Below are 19,544 nucleotides of genomic sequence, written 5' to 3'. Positions count from 1 at the left end.
GTGGGATATTAAACTTTAATTAATTAGACTTTGCCTTTTTTTTATATTTATGTTTTAAAAAAAATACTATATTAAGACAAAATTCATATAAAATTTATTGAAAATACCACCTTTGTCCCAACATGATTCTATTTAAAGTTTCAATGACACGTATTGCAATAGTATGACTTTTTTAAAAATGAGTTCATTCAAATAGCCTCATTTTTTCAACCTAACATATTAATTTGATTGAGATGGTGAAAATAATTAATTTGAGAATAAACTATATATGAATAAAAATATTAATATTTTCATTGAAAACTGATATCATCAATTATATATATATATATATATATATATATATATATATATATATATATATATATATATATATATATATATATATATATATATATATATTAGCATTGTTTAACACTAATTTATCTACCTGGTATGAATGAATGATGATATCTGAATACGATTATGTTTGAAAAATAAATGTAGGAAAGTGGTGAGAGGTTTTTCATTTGAAAACGCAACATTATTTGTTCTGCTTTTCCCATGTGATGATAAGTTGTGGGTTCGGTTTTCGTTGGTAAATTAAATGCATCAATTGTTCCAAAGGGAAACTGAGTTAGGTCTATAAATAAAGTTACTCGCAATGCTTCAAACCATAGAAAAAACACTTCTTTGTGATATCATCCTAACAAAACACACTTTTTCTTCGAACAACATTGGTTGTCTTGTTCTTAGAACAAAAGCATGGCTTCAATGCCTGGAATCCTCACAGATTGGCCATGGAAGCCTCTCGGAAGCTTTAAGGTTGCACACATCATTCCTCATTACTTTTGATCTCTCTAGTTCTACAAACAAACCCACATCGAGTTCATGTTTTCTGTTTCATTTTTCATTTTGTCTTTTTTGTTGTTTTTAACATGTTTTAAAACGTTAAAATCAGTAGAAGTTAGTGAAGAAAATCCAAGTTTCACTCACACTACGTACTTTTCATTATCATGTTACACTGCTATCTATGTATCATTGTTTCTATGAAAGTATAATGCAAGCATGAAAGGTTTTATTATGATTTTATCTTTATTTTAAGATTTTATAAAATGTTTTATGTTCTCTATTGTTTTATCTATGTTGTCTATAAACCTTAGAGGAAATAATGTATTTTTTGGATGGTATCTTTTGATTTTTTTTTTAATGTTTTGAATTTGAAGATATTATAAGTTATATCACAATACAACACAGGTTGGTTAGTGGAGATAATTTTATTTTTATATATAGTATTAGGGTTGGAGAATGGAGATTGAACTTCTAAATCTCCTATCTAAATATATTCTTAATATCTAATTCTTTAATTTTATTATTAATTATTGTGGATAAAGAAAAACTATTACTATGGGAAAAACCAAGAAAACACAGCCAATTTTTAACTTAGAATGTGTTCAAGCTTGCTCCTTTGGTTTAGTTTCAACATGACACTTTATGGAATGACAATGTAGATGTAGAATTAAGTGGTTGAATGTTTAATACTAAGTATAAATATTAAATTCAAAACATTACATGTACTTTGTAAAGGTGATGAATAATTGTTGGATTCCTTAAAATAATTAACCAAACAGTTAACTCGTCTCTCAATGTACTTTCTAGTCAGAGATTATTATTATTATTTTGTTTGGGGGAAACTCATTTATTATATTTTTAGGATTGATTTCTTTTTATAAATTGTTTTTTTTTCATTCTAATTAAGATCTAGGAAAATTTTATGTGCAATCTTAAAATATATATTTTTTCTTAACAATCTAGGGTTTGGCTCTAGTCCCTTTTGCTTTCTTCTTTAATTTATTTGATTTTTTAAAAAAAAAAACTATATATAAATTAAAAATTAAACTATAGAAATTTTTTTTTTCTTTTTTTATGGGTTTGGTTTTATGTTTTCCTAACTTTCTACCTAAATTTCCTGAAACTTAATCATATATATTAAAAAAGTATAATTAGTAAAGAGAGTGTGAGTCTAATTAGCTACTATTTTGAATGCAAATGTGTTGCTAAAAAAGGAAAGAGATTTGGTATATACCCTTCATTAATTAGCATTATAATTAGTTAGCCACATCCAATTATTAACAATCAACATCACAACTTCAATATATACCAATAATAATGACAGTTGTTTATAATAATATAAAAGCTTACTAATATGCAAATGTTAAATTATTCAGTGAGTTTATTTTTTTTTATATTTCTACATATTTTTAAAAAATTCCTATGATAAATATTTTTAGAAGTTTATATATATAAAAAAAGAAAAAAACTCTACATAAATAGATATAATTGCATTTCTGAAATTTGCATTAATTTGTTTTGCAGTATGTGGTGTTACTTCCATGGGTGGTTCACAGCAGTTATTCAGTGATGGTGAAAGATGAGAAAGAAAGGGATGTGAGCACTTTTCTGATATTACCATTTTTGCTTTGGCGAATGCTTCATAATCAGATATGGATCACTCTCTCTCGTTACAGAACAGCCAAAGGAAATGGTAGAATTCTCGATAAAGGACTTGAATTTGAACAAGTTGATAGAGAAAGAGAATGGTTAGTTTTTTTATTTTATTTTTTTTTATTATTCATAGAAAAATATTTTACATGTTCTAATTTTTTACAAGAATACTTGAAAAAATTCAAAACAAATAGAATCATGCTATTAAAATAAAATTATCAACTACTTTTGTAAATGGGTTGGAGTATGATTATATTTTTTTTATATATATCTTTTATTATAATTTCTTTTAATAATAAAAAACAACTGAAGTGATTTATCTAGTATATGTTTGAATAGGCTTTTCAATTCCTCAACATTTTTAGGTTTTTATAAATAAAAGGTAGTTTATAAATAAATTAATTATAATATTCTCTTATATATTTCTTTGATCGATAAAAAATAAATGAGTTAAAGAAAAAATAATACTTAGAGTGCTCTAATCCTTTTACAAACATGTACAGATATTGTCATGGCTTATATATTTCCTTTCACAAGAGAATATCTCGTATTTAAACTTTTTAAATTTTTATTTAATTTGTTTATAAGCTACTTTAAATTTATAAACTTTTTATTTAAAAAAAAATGGTTTCGATGAGAAGCAACAAATAGCTTGCTTTTTGAACCTAGGTTTTCAGTTGGGACCATTTATGAGAAATATTAAAGTCCAACTTCATATTTTATCAAACTTTAGCATTCATAATTTTTCCAACTTCATCATTCATTAATTTTTCTTTTTGGATCATCTTCTAGATGTGATGAGTCATATATATATATATATATATATATATATATATATATATATATATATATATATATATATATATATATATATATTTGGAGAGCAAGGTGGTTCATCTTTTATGGTTCAAATGTCTTAATCTTGTTGAATGAGGGTAACATATTTAAGTTCTTTTAAATGCTTTGTCACACAATAAAATATGTAATATTATTATTTTAATATTTGTTAGTCATATATATTGATTATTTTCAACAATACATTACTTGTTACATGCTTCAAAGATATGGAAATTCATGAAACAAAAAAACAATGTTAATTATTTCAAAAATTAATAAATAATATGAATAGTTCATTACAGATTTCATAAGTATTTACATATTTAAAAATACTTTTGATTAGTATATTTCAAACAAGCTTGAGTTTATTTAAACCATTTTTGAACAAAGGAATAGTCAAACATAATTTATTTTGTGTAATCTCATTTTCTTTTATCAAATTTAAGTTTCTACATTTATTTTCTTTATTTAGATTCATAAACTTTAATGCTAGCAGTTGAAAGCAAGGATATTCTACATTTTTTTCTTTTGAAAACAACATTTAGGAAACCAAATCAAAGATCTTCGAGACACCATCAAGATGTGCTTCCAAAAAATATTAACAAGTTAGAAAGTTAGTTTTTATTGAGAAAGAAAGGGAAGACAATTTTTTATTTTTATTTTAAATTTAATATAGTTATAGTATATTTATGGAAATAAATAAAAGCTAAAAAATCACATTTATTCTAATATATTATTTATTTCTATATTAAATAACATAAATCATTTATTTAAAATGGAAATTTTGTCCTTAATTTTTCTTTCCTTCCTAAAACATATAATTCTCGAAAGATATATTATCTGATTTTCTCATAGTTCTCTTTTTCACAATTACTTGTACTATAGGACTCTATATATCTTCACATTTCTTTTTCTTTTCTATTCATGACACGTTACACACTCTTTTCAGATATTATTTAGACACGTTACACACATAAAAGAATTAGAAAATATGTGTTGAAAATAATAAGAAAGAAAACAATAATTGCATTACATTTTGATAACTTGTTATTATTATAGGTTTCTTTTTATCAACAATAAAAAAAATAGTATATTATAACTGTAGATAAAATGTCAGAAGATTATACATAAAAAATTTGAAACTTAGATTTTTATTTTTTACCATTAATATTACAAAAGTTGTTTAAATCTATAAATTTAATGTATTTAAATGTTGGGTTAGAATTGGATGTCTCTTAAAAAGAAAATTATCACTACTAAAAAAACAAACATTTCCTGTTCATTTTTTTAAAAAACCATTTTTTTTAAATATTTGTAAATTTTGTTAAGAATAATAATTAAATATTCTGTACAAAACATTATTCACATAAAGTTTTGTAAGAAATGCTTACAAATTTTATAATTTTGTAAGAGATAATTGTTTATGAAGAAATTATTTGTCAATTAAAATTTAAAAAAATAATAAGAAATTGTTTTTTTTTTTTACAAAATTTTGTAATAAATTTTTAAGAAAAATTCATGTCTATATATAAAAAATTCTGTATTTTAATATAAAATAATTTTTGAAAAGTAAACATCATCTAAACTATATATATTGTTGTTCTTGAAATCTATACATAAAAATGATAAAACCATAGTTTATTATTTTACTGTAAGGTTAAGTTATAAGATAATGACATGATTGTATATTTCAGGGATGATCAAATATTGTTGAATGGATTACTATACTACTTGGCCTGCTACACATTACGTGGTGCTTCTCATCTTCCATTATGGAGAACAGATGGAATGGTTATGGCAATGCTGATTCATGCAGGACCAGTGGAGTTTCTGTATTATTGGTTACACAGAGCACTTCATCACCATTTTCTATATTCCAGATATCATTCTCATCACCATTCTTCCATTGTCACAGAACCTATAACTTGTGAGTCATTCATCTCATTAATTGTTCTTTCTTACAAAATTCAATGCTGCCCAACAACCTTTTCTCGTTTCGATTCAGACATTTATTGCCAAATGTCAGTGCTGTCTGTCTGTGTTGTCAGATTCTTAGAGGTTTGGATTCACTTTATTATGGTTTATCTCATATACAAAGTAATTCACTCACCTGTATATCATACCTTTAGTAGGTCATGCATGTTCAAGGAATTTCAAAAATGATTTTTTTTATTATATTACTAAAAATAATAATCTTATTTTTACATATTTTTTTAATAATAATAAAAAAAACAATCCATTTTTTTTATCTTGAAACTGGCATTTGTCATAACTTCATTTCCTTTTGACAATGATATATGTAGTTTGGTCTCTTAGGGTTTGACAATGATATATGTAGTTTCATGCTAATTATTGAATTTGATGAGTCAATTGATTCTATGTCTAACTGGATGTTGTGTTCTTGCAGCTGTGATTCATCCATTTGCAGAACATATATCATATTTTCTTCTGTTTTCAATGCCGATGTTAACCCTAGTATTCACAAACACAGCTTCTGTGGGGGCCATGGTCTTGTATGTCACTTACATTGACTTCATGAATAACATGGGTCACTCAAACTTTGAGGTTGTCCCAAAATGGCTCTTTGCCATCTTTCCTCCTCTCAAATATCTCATCTACACCTCATCGTAAGTACTTTTAATGTCATTTTTACATGAATTTTGACTTTTCTTTATGTAATCTAAATTTTGACTTTTGTTTGTGCGATGTTTTGCAGGTTTCATTCTTTGCATCATACCCAGTTCAGAACAAACTACTCCTTGTTCATGCCACTTTACGACTACATCTATGGCACCACTGATAAAGCTTCTGATACATTACACGAATCTGCATTAAAACGAGAAGAAGAAACTGCAGATGTTGTGCACCTTACGCATCTCACAACTCCTGAATCTATCTATCATATCAGACTTGCATTTGCTTACTTGGCTTCTAAGCCTTACACGTCAAAATGGTACCTCAATTTGATGTGGCCTCTCACAGCTTGGTCCATGATCCTCACATGGATCTATGGTAGAACATTCATTGTCGAGGGAAATCGTTTTCACAAACTCAAGTTGCAAACTTGGTCAATTCCCAAGTACACTCTCCAAGTAAGTTTCTCTGTATTTTTATTCTCTGTGTTTCAGTTTCACATCAATTAGAAATAAGTTCAATTAAGTATATCAATTAAAAATAAAGTCAATTAAATATATATAAGCAAGTGCAAATCTTACTGTACAAATTGTACAAATTAGGTTTTGTAGTGATATTCTTGTTTGTTGAGCTACTAGACAAAAGTATTTGCTATAATTGTTTTTAATTCAAAGAAAAGTAATTCATATATACTAAAATGATTTATCCATTCTAAATATACTTCTAGAAACAGAATAAAAGTAATAAATGTATAGAATATCTTAAGAAATAGAATTTGAGATACTGTAAATTTATCTTTAATTGATATGTTTTCTTTTTTTATCAACAAAGAATTTTAATTATACTAAACATTTGGAATCTTCTAGTTAATATGAACGATTTTATAATAATTTAATTACTTGATATATTGTAAATCTAAATAAATAATAATTCTTGTTATAATAGATTTTGAATTTGATATTATCTTAGAAAATAAATTTTAAATCTAATTAAATGATTTTATTTTAAAAGTGAATTTTAAATTTAGTTTTACAAAATTAACTTATAAGATTATATTTAAATTTAAAGATCTTCACAGTATATAATATATAATGTATGATGTATGATGTATGATGCATGATATGTATGATATATGATATATGATATATGATATGATAAGATATATAAAAGAGAAATAAGTATACTAAAAATCAAGATGTACTTATATTTTACTCTGATTAAAAATTATTTATTATTTTTTTCTTATTTTATATGGTTGCGGTGTTCCCCTTAACATTAATTAAATTCATAGACATTATTTGCTGTTTGACAGCCCCCAAAGTTGGCCCATGCTGTGGAAATATTATCATATTCAAACTTTGTCCTGAGATTTTTTGTGAGATGTTATGTCATAATAAATTTATAGAATATTTATGGGAGTTTACTAACACATATATAATTTGTTTTAGGTATATAAGTTCTCACATATCTATTTTGCAGACAAAAATAAATAAAACGTTCTTTTTTTCTTTTTTTGTTTTGAGAATATATGATCATAAAACCCATACTCTGTGAAGTTATTGTCTACATTGTTGACTTTTAAAATATTTATTTTGTATCATTATGTAAGGATAAGTGATTTCATTAAAGCTTTAGCATTATTGCATGTGGTCATCCTTTTCTTTTCATTATTTTGTTTATTATTGATCTTTCAAAGCATGCTAAAAATAAAATTGAAATATATTATTTTATTTTTTTGTGTAGTACTTCATGCAATCACAAAAAGTGGGTATCAACACAATGATAGAAGAAGCAATACTTGATGCAGACAGAAAAGGCATAAAAGTGTTGAGTTTAGGTCTAAGAAATCAAGAAGAAGAGCTTAACATCTATGGAGGATTATTTGTTAGCAGACATCCAAAGTTAAAAGTTAAGGTTGTCGATGGAAGCAGTCTTGTAGTTGCTCTTGTTCTTAACACCATTCCCAAAGGAACAACTCAAGTGTTACTTAGAGGAAAACTTACTAAGGTTGCTTATGCTCTTGTCTTCTCATTGTGTCAACAAAGTATTCAGGTAAATTTTTTTTTTCTAAATGGTTACAAAATGCTTGAATTTCTCTAAAATTATTTAAACTCAATTTTAGTCAACTTTTGTTTTTTTTAACTGTTTTAAATGTGTACTGTATATTTAAATAGTTTTCATGTTTTTGTAAAATGTTGTCTAAATCATTTGGAGACAATGATTTATTTTAAATTAGAAAAAAAAACTGTATTTTTGTTTTTTCAAATATAAACATGAAAAATTTTATAAAGAATAAAAATATAAATTTTATCTTTATTTTATTAGAACCAATTTCTTACTATATATCCATCTAAAATGGCATGTACTTTTAACCCGTCTGTTATATTTCAGGTTGCTACATTGCATGAAGATGATTATGTGAGGCTTAAGAAGTCAATCAAAGGCTCTGAAACTAATTTGACCTTTTCCAAAAGTAGCACACAGAAGGTAAAATACATGACAAAATTTTCTTAGCTTCACATTTAGAATTCACCCTAAAATTTTCTTAATTAGGATTTGAATTTTTCTTTTTAAGAAAATAGTGGAAAAAGAGGGAAAAAAAGAAGATAAAAGTGAAAAAGAAAAGGAGTAAACTTATATTAAATTCTACTTAAACAAGTTTAACAAATAAAATGTAAAAGTTTGCTAGGAAATTTTAGTAATTTCGTATTTTTTTTATTATTATCTTCTTCTGCTTCCTCATTTATGAAAAGGGAAAAAGATTTAAATAAAATTTGGTATAAAAAATGCTTAATATATTTAGAAAATGATTTTTGTTACGAGAAAAATAACTTATTTCATTATAAGTATTTCTTAGAGTTTTTTGGAATTGAAATATATTAATCTTTTTTTGTTTTCATCTTCATTTTTTCTTTCGATAGATTTGGTTGGTAGGAGATGAATTGACTGAAGAAGAACAGCTAAAGGCACCAAAAGGAACATTGTTCATTCCATACACACCATTTCCACCAAAGAAATATCGCAAGGATTGCTTCTACCATTCCACCCCAGCAATGCTAGCTCCTCCTTCAGTTCAAAATATCCATTCTTGTGAGGTTAGTTCTAATAATCATGTTCTTCATTTGATTTATTTTACCCTAATTTGTTAAAAAAACTTATGTTTGAATTGTAGGATTGGTTGGCAAGAAGGGTAATGAGTGCATGGCGTATAGCAGGAATAGTACACTCTCTTGAAGGATGGAATGAACATGAATGTGGTCATACTATGAATGACATAGACAAAGTTTGGCATTCAACTCTTCAACATGGATTTCAACCTCTTCAAGTGCAAGAGCAAGTCAAAGAGTTAGCTCAATATTATTAATGAAGAACAAGAGAAACATTATATAATCAATGTATTTTTCTCCTATGTTTAAGCTCTTTGGTGGGTGATGATCCTATTTATGGATATCACCATGGTAAATAAGAGTGTTAAGTGTTACACTTGGACAAGCTAATATCATCTAGTTACATAAGTGTAACACATTATATATACAAAAAAAAACAAAAAACAAACATGTTTCTTATCCTCTAAGTTTTTGCTTTTTTTTTATTACAATACATTTTAAAGAACTTAAGTAATTCTTCAAAGTTCTCAAAATAATTTTGATGAAATTTTAGAGTTAGGTTCTATTGACAATAGAATGTTTTTTTTTTTATATACAACTATATTAATGAAAAACCCTTGAATCATTTTTACACAAATAAACAAAAAGAAGGTTAAAACAAAAAGAGGTTAAATGAACGTACTTTTAAAGAAACATACATACATATACATATACATATACATACATACATATACATATACATACATACATATATATATATACATACATATATATATATATATATATATATATATATATATAACTAATTTCTATGATATACAAAAGATAAACATTTAAGAAAATATATGTACAATCCCATCACGTTTATTAGATTCTATGGATGATTTAACTTGAAAAAATAAAATAGATGATAAAAGATTTATGTGAATTAGAGATAAAATTAATTTAAAATATATAAATGAGTGTAAATTTAAATAATTTTATAAAATTGAATTAGAATATAGTTTTTAATAATGAAAAAGCTAATTAATAAATGGTAGCTAATAGGTTATGTTGTTTGTAAAGAAAAAAATGTTAGAATGTTTAAGAAAGGTTACAGCTCAGCTAGGTATGTGTTGATGGTAGAAGTTGAGAGTTTGAGGTACTTAGCATGTTCAATGAATGCAAGAGAGAAATTTGTAGTGTGATGTGGTCCTCAGAGAGTTATAGAATGCATCGTCATTACGTAGCTCAAAAGCAAGTTCAAACAATTTGGCAATGAAACAAACTCCATTGATGAGTTTCAGGTACAGTTGATGGGGGGAGGTTACATTCATTTCATTTATTTTTTTTCTTAAAAAAAATATACTATTTCATATATATCATGTTATTTCATTACATTCTTTTAGTAATTATTTAATTTTTTTACATATAAATTTATTTAATTTAATTGATTATGTAAAAGTTTAACTTTTATTTTAATTCTCGTAAATTTAGTCTTTCTTAAAAATTGTCTAGTAATTATTTAATGTAAAAGTTTAATTAATTCATTTAATCAGGGAAAAGGTTGAACTTTATTTTAATTCTTTTAAATAAGCAAGTTTCTACTCCTTTTTTTTTTTTCTTATTAAAAAAATATTTATCAATTGTTTTTCTAATAAGATCATTATCTTTTGAGCTTATAAGGTAAGAATATTTTAACTGTGATCCCCATAAAAATAATTTTATTTTCATTGTTTTAAGTGTAAAACATTGTCTATTTATTTACCTTGTAGATAAATAATATTTGTTGTACGATTTAAATACAAAATAGGGAAGTCCAATAAAAAAAGTAGCATATATATTATATAGGTGTCCATGAGATAATAAATTAATATTTCCTTCAACACACGACGAAAGCACGAGAAAAAAATACTATTAGATTTTTGTTAAAAATAGCACAACTTATTTATTTTTAGATATAAAACTTATTTGAATAGTCAGATTAGATCATAATATCATTAATTTATTGAATTAAATTTTAAATTCATTAATCCAATTAATCCAATGTAGGATTTCTAAAACTCGTTTATATTTTTTTAGGAATGTGTGGTGTAGTTTGATTTGGTTATTGGAAATAAATTTGAATTAAATGTATAAGTTATATGTGATATAATTTGGTTTGGTTTCAATATAAAAAAAAAAAACTATCGTAAATTAATTTTTAAATTTGGTACTAGTTTTAAAATTTTTAATTCATAATTCTGAATTGTCTTTATTTTGTAATTTTTAATTTTTCAATTTTTTTCCCAAGGTATTTCATTATAATAGAAAGTAATTAGATATATAACAAGAAAAAAGTGAAAAAAAAAGCACAAAAACATAACAAGTAGGGACGACACCAGATCGGATATGGATAATGCTTATCTTCAACCCATTCCGGCAAAAGAATATCCACCCGCTACCTGCACGGATATCCGCTTAAAAATATCTATAGATATTTTAAAACTTACATATACACGTGGATATCCAAGAATACCTGCAAATACTTTAAAAAATATATTTTTATAAAATATTAAAATAAAGTTTAAATAAAATTACAAAAAAGTATATAATATAAATTAAATTAAATATAAATTAATATTTAATTTTAATTAAATTTAACCTTATAAAATATAAATTAATGTTAATTTTAATTAAATTTAACTTAATAAAATATAAATTAAATTTTTATTTTTATTTTTTGCGGGTAGTAGATATCTGCATGTACAGATAATATAATACTCGCACCCAACCCGTTTAGAAACGGGTATTAAAATATCCACAACCTACAGGTAATAAATACACGCGGGTACCAACAATCTGTCGCGAATTTTATCCACATATATCTGCAGACACAAATTTTTTTGCCATCCCTAATAACAAGGGAGGGATGATAGTAAAGAAATGGAGTAAAAATCGACTTGCTTTAGTGTTATTTTTGTAATACATGAAAACTTTAGAAATGAGACTTTGAATAGAATTTTAAAATTTGTCGTAAAATAGTGTTTAATTTTCTTTGCAAGAATGAGACGATCTGCAATAGTTAAATACTTAAATTTATAAAATAATATTTAGGAAAAATCTTTGAAAGACAAAAACAATAAGACACACTAGTTTTTATACTGATTCATTTCAAATTGAGCTACGTCCATTTCTCCTTTAGGAACTCCTAAAGGATTCTACTAATCTTTCAAAACAATTACAATGAGTTTGACCACTCTCGATTTACTACTACTAACCCACTAGTTAGAGTGTGTATAATCAGTCTTGGTATTAACTAGTCTAACTGACTAGATGATCTAACTCTATTGAATTAATCTTACAAGTGTTTACTTCACTTCTGAACAAGAAAATAACAAGTGTTTTGCAAATAATAAATAAACAAAAGAAAATATATCATCTTTTAAAAACAAAATATTGTATTTCAACATAAACAACATTTTGAGTCTTACACCTAGTGTTTAAAAAATTCCACTTGAGAAAATGTAGAGACTTAGTTGTCTTGAGATGTATCCCTTGTAACGAGGTTTTTACTCATACAATATCAATGTTCATTTTAAGTATTAATTAGTGGTTGCACCTTATGATCTTGTGCAAGTATCTTGTTTCATAAGTGTCACCTAGAGACTTGTCCATGTCTCATAATGGTGACCTCACCATCACACTCAGTTGGTCAACCCTTAAAAGGTGATTTGTGACTCACTCCTACAAAATTTATCATTGAGTTTATTAAAATGTTTGATTTAAAAAATAAGTATAATAATGCACATACTTTAACCTTATTATTACCACAATTTATAGTACACATCACCATAAGAATGAGAGATAACATTTATTCATATAATTTGGTGTACTTTAATCAACAAGGACTTCGTTGTTATGGACTTTAGTTTCATTACATTGGGTGAATTAAGTATTTGTTGATGCATCAACTTTTTAGTATGTAGATCCGTAATATTGTTTTGGTTTGTAGATACATAATATTTTTTGACTTGACAAAGTCAAGAAAAAAAATAATGAGTAATAAGGTTTTAATATGTCTTATATGTTAAATTGCACTTTTTTTCATTAAATTTTTGCTATAAATTTTATAGATACAACAACTTGACTATCATAATGCAATAGGAAGTAGACTTATTTAAACATGGTAAATCATATAGAAAATTTTTGAAAAATTCTACTTCACCATAGCAATATCTAAAGCAATAATATAGCTTCCATGGTAGATCATGAAACAAAGTTTGTTTAACATATTTTCATGATATTACATCTCCATCCAAAGAAAAACATAATATCAATAGTTGATTTTGTCACCAGAATCAAAATTCCATTTGCATTAATATAATCTTTAATTATCTTAAGAAGTTTCACATATTGAATGTCATAAAAAGAAGAACCACACATAATATTGTCACAAGATGATAAAACAATACTAGAGGTGTCACAAAAAGTTTTGGTTAATTTATAAGAAAAAAATTCTAAATTTCATAATAATATTATAAGAAATTTCACTTCAAAATAAATAACTAAAACTTTTGTTTCTAATACGAGGTATATCAATATTTGTAAGACACCCTTGCTTCAAAATATTTTAAATATGTTTTTTTTTTCATATTTCATAATGACCTTAATTACAATTTTTATAAGGAATTTTATTTGACAAGCTAGAATTAATATCTTAACATTTACCATGTTAAAAAAAAAACATTTTTTTTCACTATACCATTAGATTGATAATATATGGAGATTTCATTTAATGAATAATAATATGGGTTTAGAAAAAATAAAGATAAAACATTTTCTTTCTAAGAATGTTAGAAGAATTAATCAAAAATATCAAAATAATAATTATTAGAACAAGTCAAAGGCATAAATAATAGAATATTCATTAAGTCAAATAAATAATAACAATATAGAACAAAAATATAAATGAAAAAAAAATGTTAGAAAGAAGGGTTACAAAAAGTTTAGGTTAAGACACATATAAAGTTGTCCTTAAAGAGAAAATTACCCTTAATACAAAGGACAAAACAAAATCTTATATGAATTTCTCTTCGATGATATAATATAAAATAAAAGACCGAAAATAATTTTATATAAGCAACTGTTGATATTTATACTACTCGTTGAGTCTTTCCCTTGTTCAAATAGTAGTATTTATAGACAAAAGAGATATATAAATAAGGGTTAAATATGTTTTTCGTTCCCTAACTATTGGCCGTTTTTGTGTTTAGTCCCTCTTTCAAACTATAGTACAATTTAGTCCTTCAACTTTTGAAAACTCTGGATTTAGTCCTTTTTACTAAATTTTTTTAACTTTATTTGTTGTTTCAAACGCGTTTCTCAGTTAACATTGAAGCAAAAATGTGTCAAATAGTGTAAACAATCTAAATGATATAATGTAATGTGCTTAAAACAGCAAATAAAGTTTAAAAAATTTGGTAAAAAAGACTAAAACCATAGTTTTCTAAAGTTGAAGGACTAAATTGTATATTAGTTTGAAAGAAAGACTAAACACAAAAACGGCCAATAGTTGGGGGACGAAAAACATATTTAACCCTATAAATAAATTATAATAAATTTTATTAAATAAAAGGCTTAATACCGCTTTTGGTTCCTAGTTTGGGAGGTTTTGTTCAATATGGTCTGTACTTTTTTTTTAGTAACAATTGATCCCACTTTTTGAAAAAACTGTTCAATTGACTCCTTTTTGGTTATGACGTCAATTTTCTAACGGTGCTGGTTACGACGTCAATAAGTTCTTTCATGCATTCACCTATCCAAATGTTATTTTAACAGTCCTGACATAATTTTATGTTAAAAATCATGTCATCATCGTATACAATAAGGATTATAATAAACAATTTAAACTTGAATATGGGACCACTATGAACAAAAAGGACTCAATTGAACAATTTTTTCAAAAGGTGGGATCAATTGTTATAAAAAAAAAAGGTAGGACCATATTAAACAAACCCTCCCAAACTAGAGACTAAAAGCGTATTAAGCCTAAATAAAATAGTATTTTGTAATAAAGTTCAAACAGTTATAATTCATAAGTAACATTTATTTATAATTTATCTATAGAACAATAGTCCATAAAAATATGAGTAATAATAAAATAATTTATTTATTTATTAAATTATATTAAATATTTTCCACAATATGTAATAAATATAGGTGGTTTAAAAGTATTAAAATTTTTATTTAGATATCTTATTTACAGTGTCTTGATAGACTTTTATCTTTTGAAATTGTCTTATTACAGTGTAATAACTTTCTAACCTCCCTTAACATGATAACATACTCTGAATTGTTACCAAAACTATAGCTAATTAAATATAAAATTAAATATGTTTTTAGTCCCGACGATTTTGGTTTTAGTCTCTTTTTCAAAATAAGGTACAATTTAGTCCTTCAACCTTATAAAATTCTGGTTTTAGTCTTTTTTACCAATTTTTTTTAAACTTTATTTGCTGTTTCAAGCACGTTTGATTATAACATTTGGATTGTTTACACTGTTTGACACATCTTTGCTTCAATGTTAACTGAGAAACGCGTTTGAAACAGTAAATAAAATTAAAAAAATTTGGTATAAAGGATTAAAATCAGAGTTTTCTAAAGTTGAAAGACTAAATTATACCTTAATTTGAAAGAGAGACTAAAATATAGAGACTAAAAACATATTTAATCTTTAAATATATTTTTTTGAAGTTATGTTATTTAAAAACTAAATTAACAAAATGAATAGAATATTATTGGACCAACATTCACTGTAACTAGTTTGGGACCAATTAAATCATACATTTTTTTAGAAAAAAGATTTCAATGTTAAAGTCTATTCCCAACAAATAACAAGATTCCGTAAGACGTAAATGTCCAATATCATTAGGGTGCAAATATCAATCAAACTTAAAAAGAAAATTCAGTTTCAATAGTTTTTTTTTTCATAAATATTTTAAGAAATGAAGAAATTTAAAACTACGTTTAGATTGTTTATTTTAAAGGATTTAAAAATGAAGAAAGTTTATAAAACTTTTGATAGATATGATGAAATAATAAAAAATAATAAGATTATTATTTTATCTTTATAATTAAAATTAATATATTATTATTATTATTATTATTATTATTATATTATAATTCTCCATCTTCCATTTTATTTCACAATCTTGATTTTGAGAATCTTCAATGTACTAAATAATCTTTCTATTATATAAATACGAACAATTAAAATAAGACAAATTAAGTGATCAAGAAAATAATCAGTCCTTAATTTTCATGTTTTTGACAAAATTAGTAGATAATTTTTTTTTTTCAAATATAGATGATTAAGAACATCAACAATTAAATTTTAAATCTGAAATGAACTAATCTTCTTTATATCACTAAAATACAAAGGATAAATTTCCTTCACAAGATTTTATATATCTCAATATTAAAAGAGAAATTTCTGGATATAATTGAATTGATTTTGAACTAAAAAGGAAATTAAATATTGTGATTTTAGTAGTATTTGTTGATCTTCGAAAAGGTCATCAAAGATACAAGTGAAAATGAAAATGTTTTTATAATGTTTGAAGAGGTTGATGATGATGTTTTGATTATTAGAATCTAGCTTTCTTTCTTTGATTATGTTTGTATTTTTCACAAAAAGTATTACCTAAAACTTTTAAGTTCAATACACAACCAATGATAGAAAGAAAAAAATGTTTTTTCTAAAGTTAACATAGAAGGATTTTTAATATTTGACTTAATATTAATTTTGATTTTGAATTTTGTTCATTATATTATATATATATATATATATATATATATATATATATATATTTTGGGATAAACTTAAATTTTAGAGATTTATTATTTTATTAGTTTTGGATATAATAATATTTGGTTTGATTTGATAGAAATAAAATAAAAATAAGTAGTTATGATTTTCTGTTTATAAGGTAGAATATTATTTTATGATTGAATAAGAAGATTTTATTTTTAGGTAAGTTGATATTTTATTGTCAGTTTTTATTATTTGTAATTGGTCCAATGTTCAATTTATGTATATTTAAAGATTGTCAAAGTTTAATGAAAATAATCCACAATAAATTGAAAAGTAAAATTATTTGTGTGGATCACGTTATGAGTATGTATAGTGAGATTTTTCCAACAAAATATATATATATATATATATATATATATATATATATATATATAGTTTTAATTTAGAAGTGACCAATGAAGAGGGTGATGAATAAATTACAACCACCACCTTCTAAATTTTTGAGAATGATAAATTTTGAAGAGACAAGAGTAAATAAAATATTGTACGAAACCTGAACTGAAGCATATTTAAATCTTGTTTACTGTCTTGTCAGTGATCATAGCTTTTCGAGAAAACAATGTCACACAACGATCTTTACCATTTAGGGATTCACTGTACTTTTTCCTCAGTGGATATATTCATGCACTGCTACGATATAATGCTGTTAAATTTTGATATCTTTTAATGTTTATTTGATAAATTTTGTTGTTCTAGTCGGTTCTATATTGATACACTCTTTCTCGAATAAAGATAATTTTTAATGAGAAAATAATATTTTAATAATTTTTTTTAATTATACGTGTTATTATTTTATTAATCTATTTAAATTTGTTTTAAAAATATATTTAAAACGGATCAATCATAACTATTAGTATGTGTTGTTAAAAAGATATAAAAAAAATTGTTAAAAACACTTTTTCATTCTTAATCATCGGTATCCTTTCTATATTTATGAGTTAATCATCAACATTAACTATTTATTCTAATATAACAGAGGAATTGAAGATTCACAAATATATGCATTTTGAGAAATATGTAAATATCTTCTATTAGATTTTTTATTTTTGAAAAGAGTATTATGGAAATATTGTTTGGTAGACACCATCTCTTACCTAAATATTAAAATAATGGATTTATTAACTTTTTTTATGAACTTCAACTTTCTCTTTTTATCTAAAACTCAAATAGATTTCCAATAAAATAAAATAATGTGAATACTAAAGTATAACAATATTATTTATATTTTTTATGTATTTACTATTGGTACTTTTAACAAACATTTTAAAAGAAATATTTATAAAACTATTTTCAAAGTGACAACTCTTTAAATATATAATTAGAGGCTCATTATAAAATAAAAAAATTTGTAAGTTGCATCCCTCCCTTTTAAAGTTAAGAAGTTATTTCAATATTTTAACTCAAATACAAATAACAATTCTATCATGTAAAAGGAAAATAATAATTTTTTATAATAAATATTAATTAGGGCAAAAATGATTTTATGTCACAAATATTATTTTCCTATCATTACTTCTAAGTAATTATAATATTTAATTATTTATTTTACTTATTCATTATAGTATTTAGAGATTAAATAAATATTAAATATTACTTTAATAGTAAATTTAATTATTTATGTAACATACTAAGAACTGTTAAACCAAATATTATAATTACGATACTACATAATAAATAGATAACAAACATATTAGGTGTAAATAACCATACTAACATGGAATATTTTAAGACTCTAGAATTTAAATAAATTCTACAAATAAAACATCAACTAAAACCTCTAAGAGATCACTCAACAACATCTTAGAATTCTATCAAAGACATGTCATCACCTAATTCATCATCTGTTCACACCAACAAGTGATCATTGCAAAAAAGAAATAACACAAACAAAAAAGAATTCAGGATATGCTAATATTCAAAAACAAATTTCATAACCCAATTCAACACGTCACATTAATTTCAACATTTATAACATTCTATAAATCACATAAACATAGAAGTAATTGACTCTAGACTCAATTAGCTTGATACATGCTTTATATAGATCCTCATTGTAAATGTTCTTCTATACTAGTATTTATACTCCGTAAAATCATAAGCGCAAGGATTATCACTCTATTACTCATGAGGTAAATCTTTCATACTTAAGACTACAATTCTAGGATAAAGATCACATGTCATTATCTCCCCCATCCTATTCATCTCTATATGAATTGAATGGCTAGTAGTACATAAGATATCTACTTTCCGATCTTTCTTAGTGCAAAAACACACACTAACCATTCACCTAGACGTAACATTTCTCCATGAAATTCTCTAACCACACACAGAAACATCTATATTGCCATATATAAATATAATTACATAATCATAACCATTTTACTTACCAGCAATATCAAAATGATATAAATCCATATAAAAAAAACCCAAAAAAATAAACCGAAAAGAATGAAACATCAATTGGTGGTCAATGACAATAATGACGGTAAACGCTATTCTTGTCGCAAATTGACTCGCTCAATGACTCCAATTTATCACTCATCAAATTATAATTAAAACGGTTCCATACCTACAGTGAAATTTGGCGTTCAACGATACCTTTTCAATGCTCAACGTAAAAGATTTCGTAAAATAGCCACTCATTGCCATAC

General features: G+C 24.5%; 1 protein-coding gene across 1 annotated transcript; it reads left to right on the top strand.

The window, feature by feature from the left end:
• Window positions 1-642: 642 nt before the first annotated feature.
• On the top strand, window positions 643-9,526 carry LOC106772969 (protein ECERIFERUM 1). The gene is made up of 9 exons (XM_014659625.2): window positions 643-801; window positions 2,353-2,576; window positions 5,013-5,245; window positions 5,726-5,945; window positions 6,035-6,410; window positions 7,696-8,004; window positions 8,344-8,439; window positions 8,874-9,047; window positions 9,125-9,526. Exons 1-9 carry the CDS (start codon window positions 742-744, stop codon window positions 9,314-9,316), a joined length of 1,884 nt encoding a protein of 627 aa, XP_014515111.1. The 5' UTR covers window positions 643-741; the 3' UTR covers window positions 9,317-9,526.
• Window positions 9,527-19,544: the final 10,018 nt, after the last annotated feature.

The sequence above is a fragment of the Vigna radiata genome, chromosome 9 (genome assembly GCF_000741045.1).
Source record: "Vigna radiata var. radiata cultivar VC1973A chromosome 9, Vradiata_ver6, whole genome shotgun sequence".
NCBI lineage: Eukaryota > Viridiplantae > Streptophyta > Magnoliopsida > Fabales > Fabaceae > Vigna > Vigna radiata.
The sequence above is the reverse complement of the archived record's forward strand: the minus strand, read 5'-3'. Positions and strand labels throughout refer to the sequence as shown.

What these genes read in the sequence shown, in the direction of transcription:
- LOC106772969 (XM_014659625.2), top strand. Translation starts at nt 742, where the DNA reads ATGGCTTCAATGCCTGGAATCCTCACAGATTGGCCATGGAAGCCTCTC. An exon ending in TATCTCATCTACACCTCATC is followed by an intron (nt 5,946 to 6,034) that starts GTAAGTACTTTT and finishes GATGTTTTGCAG; the next exon opens with GTTTCATTCTTTGCATCATA. An exon ending in TGTGTCAACAAAGTATTCAG is followed by an intron (nt 8,005 to 8,343) that starts GTAAATTTTTTT and finishes GTTATATTTCAG; the next exon opens with GTTGCTACATTGCATGAAGA.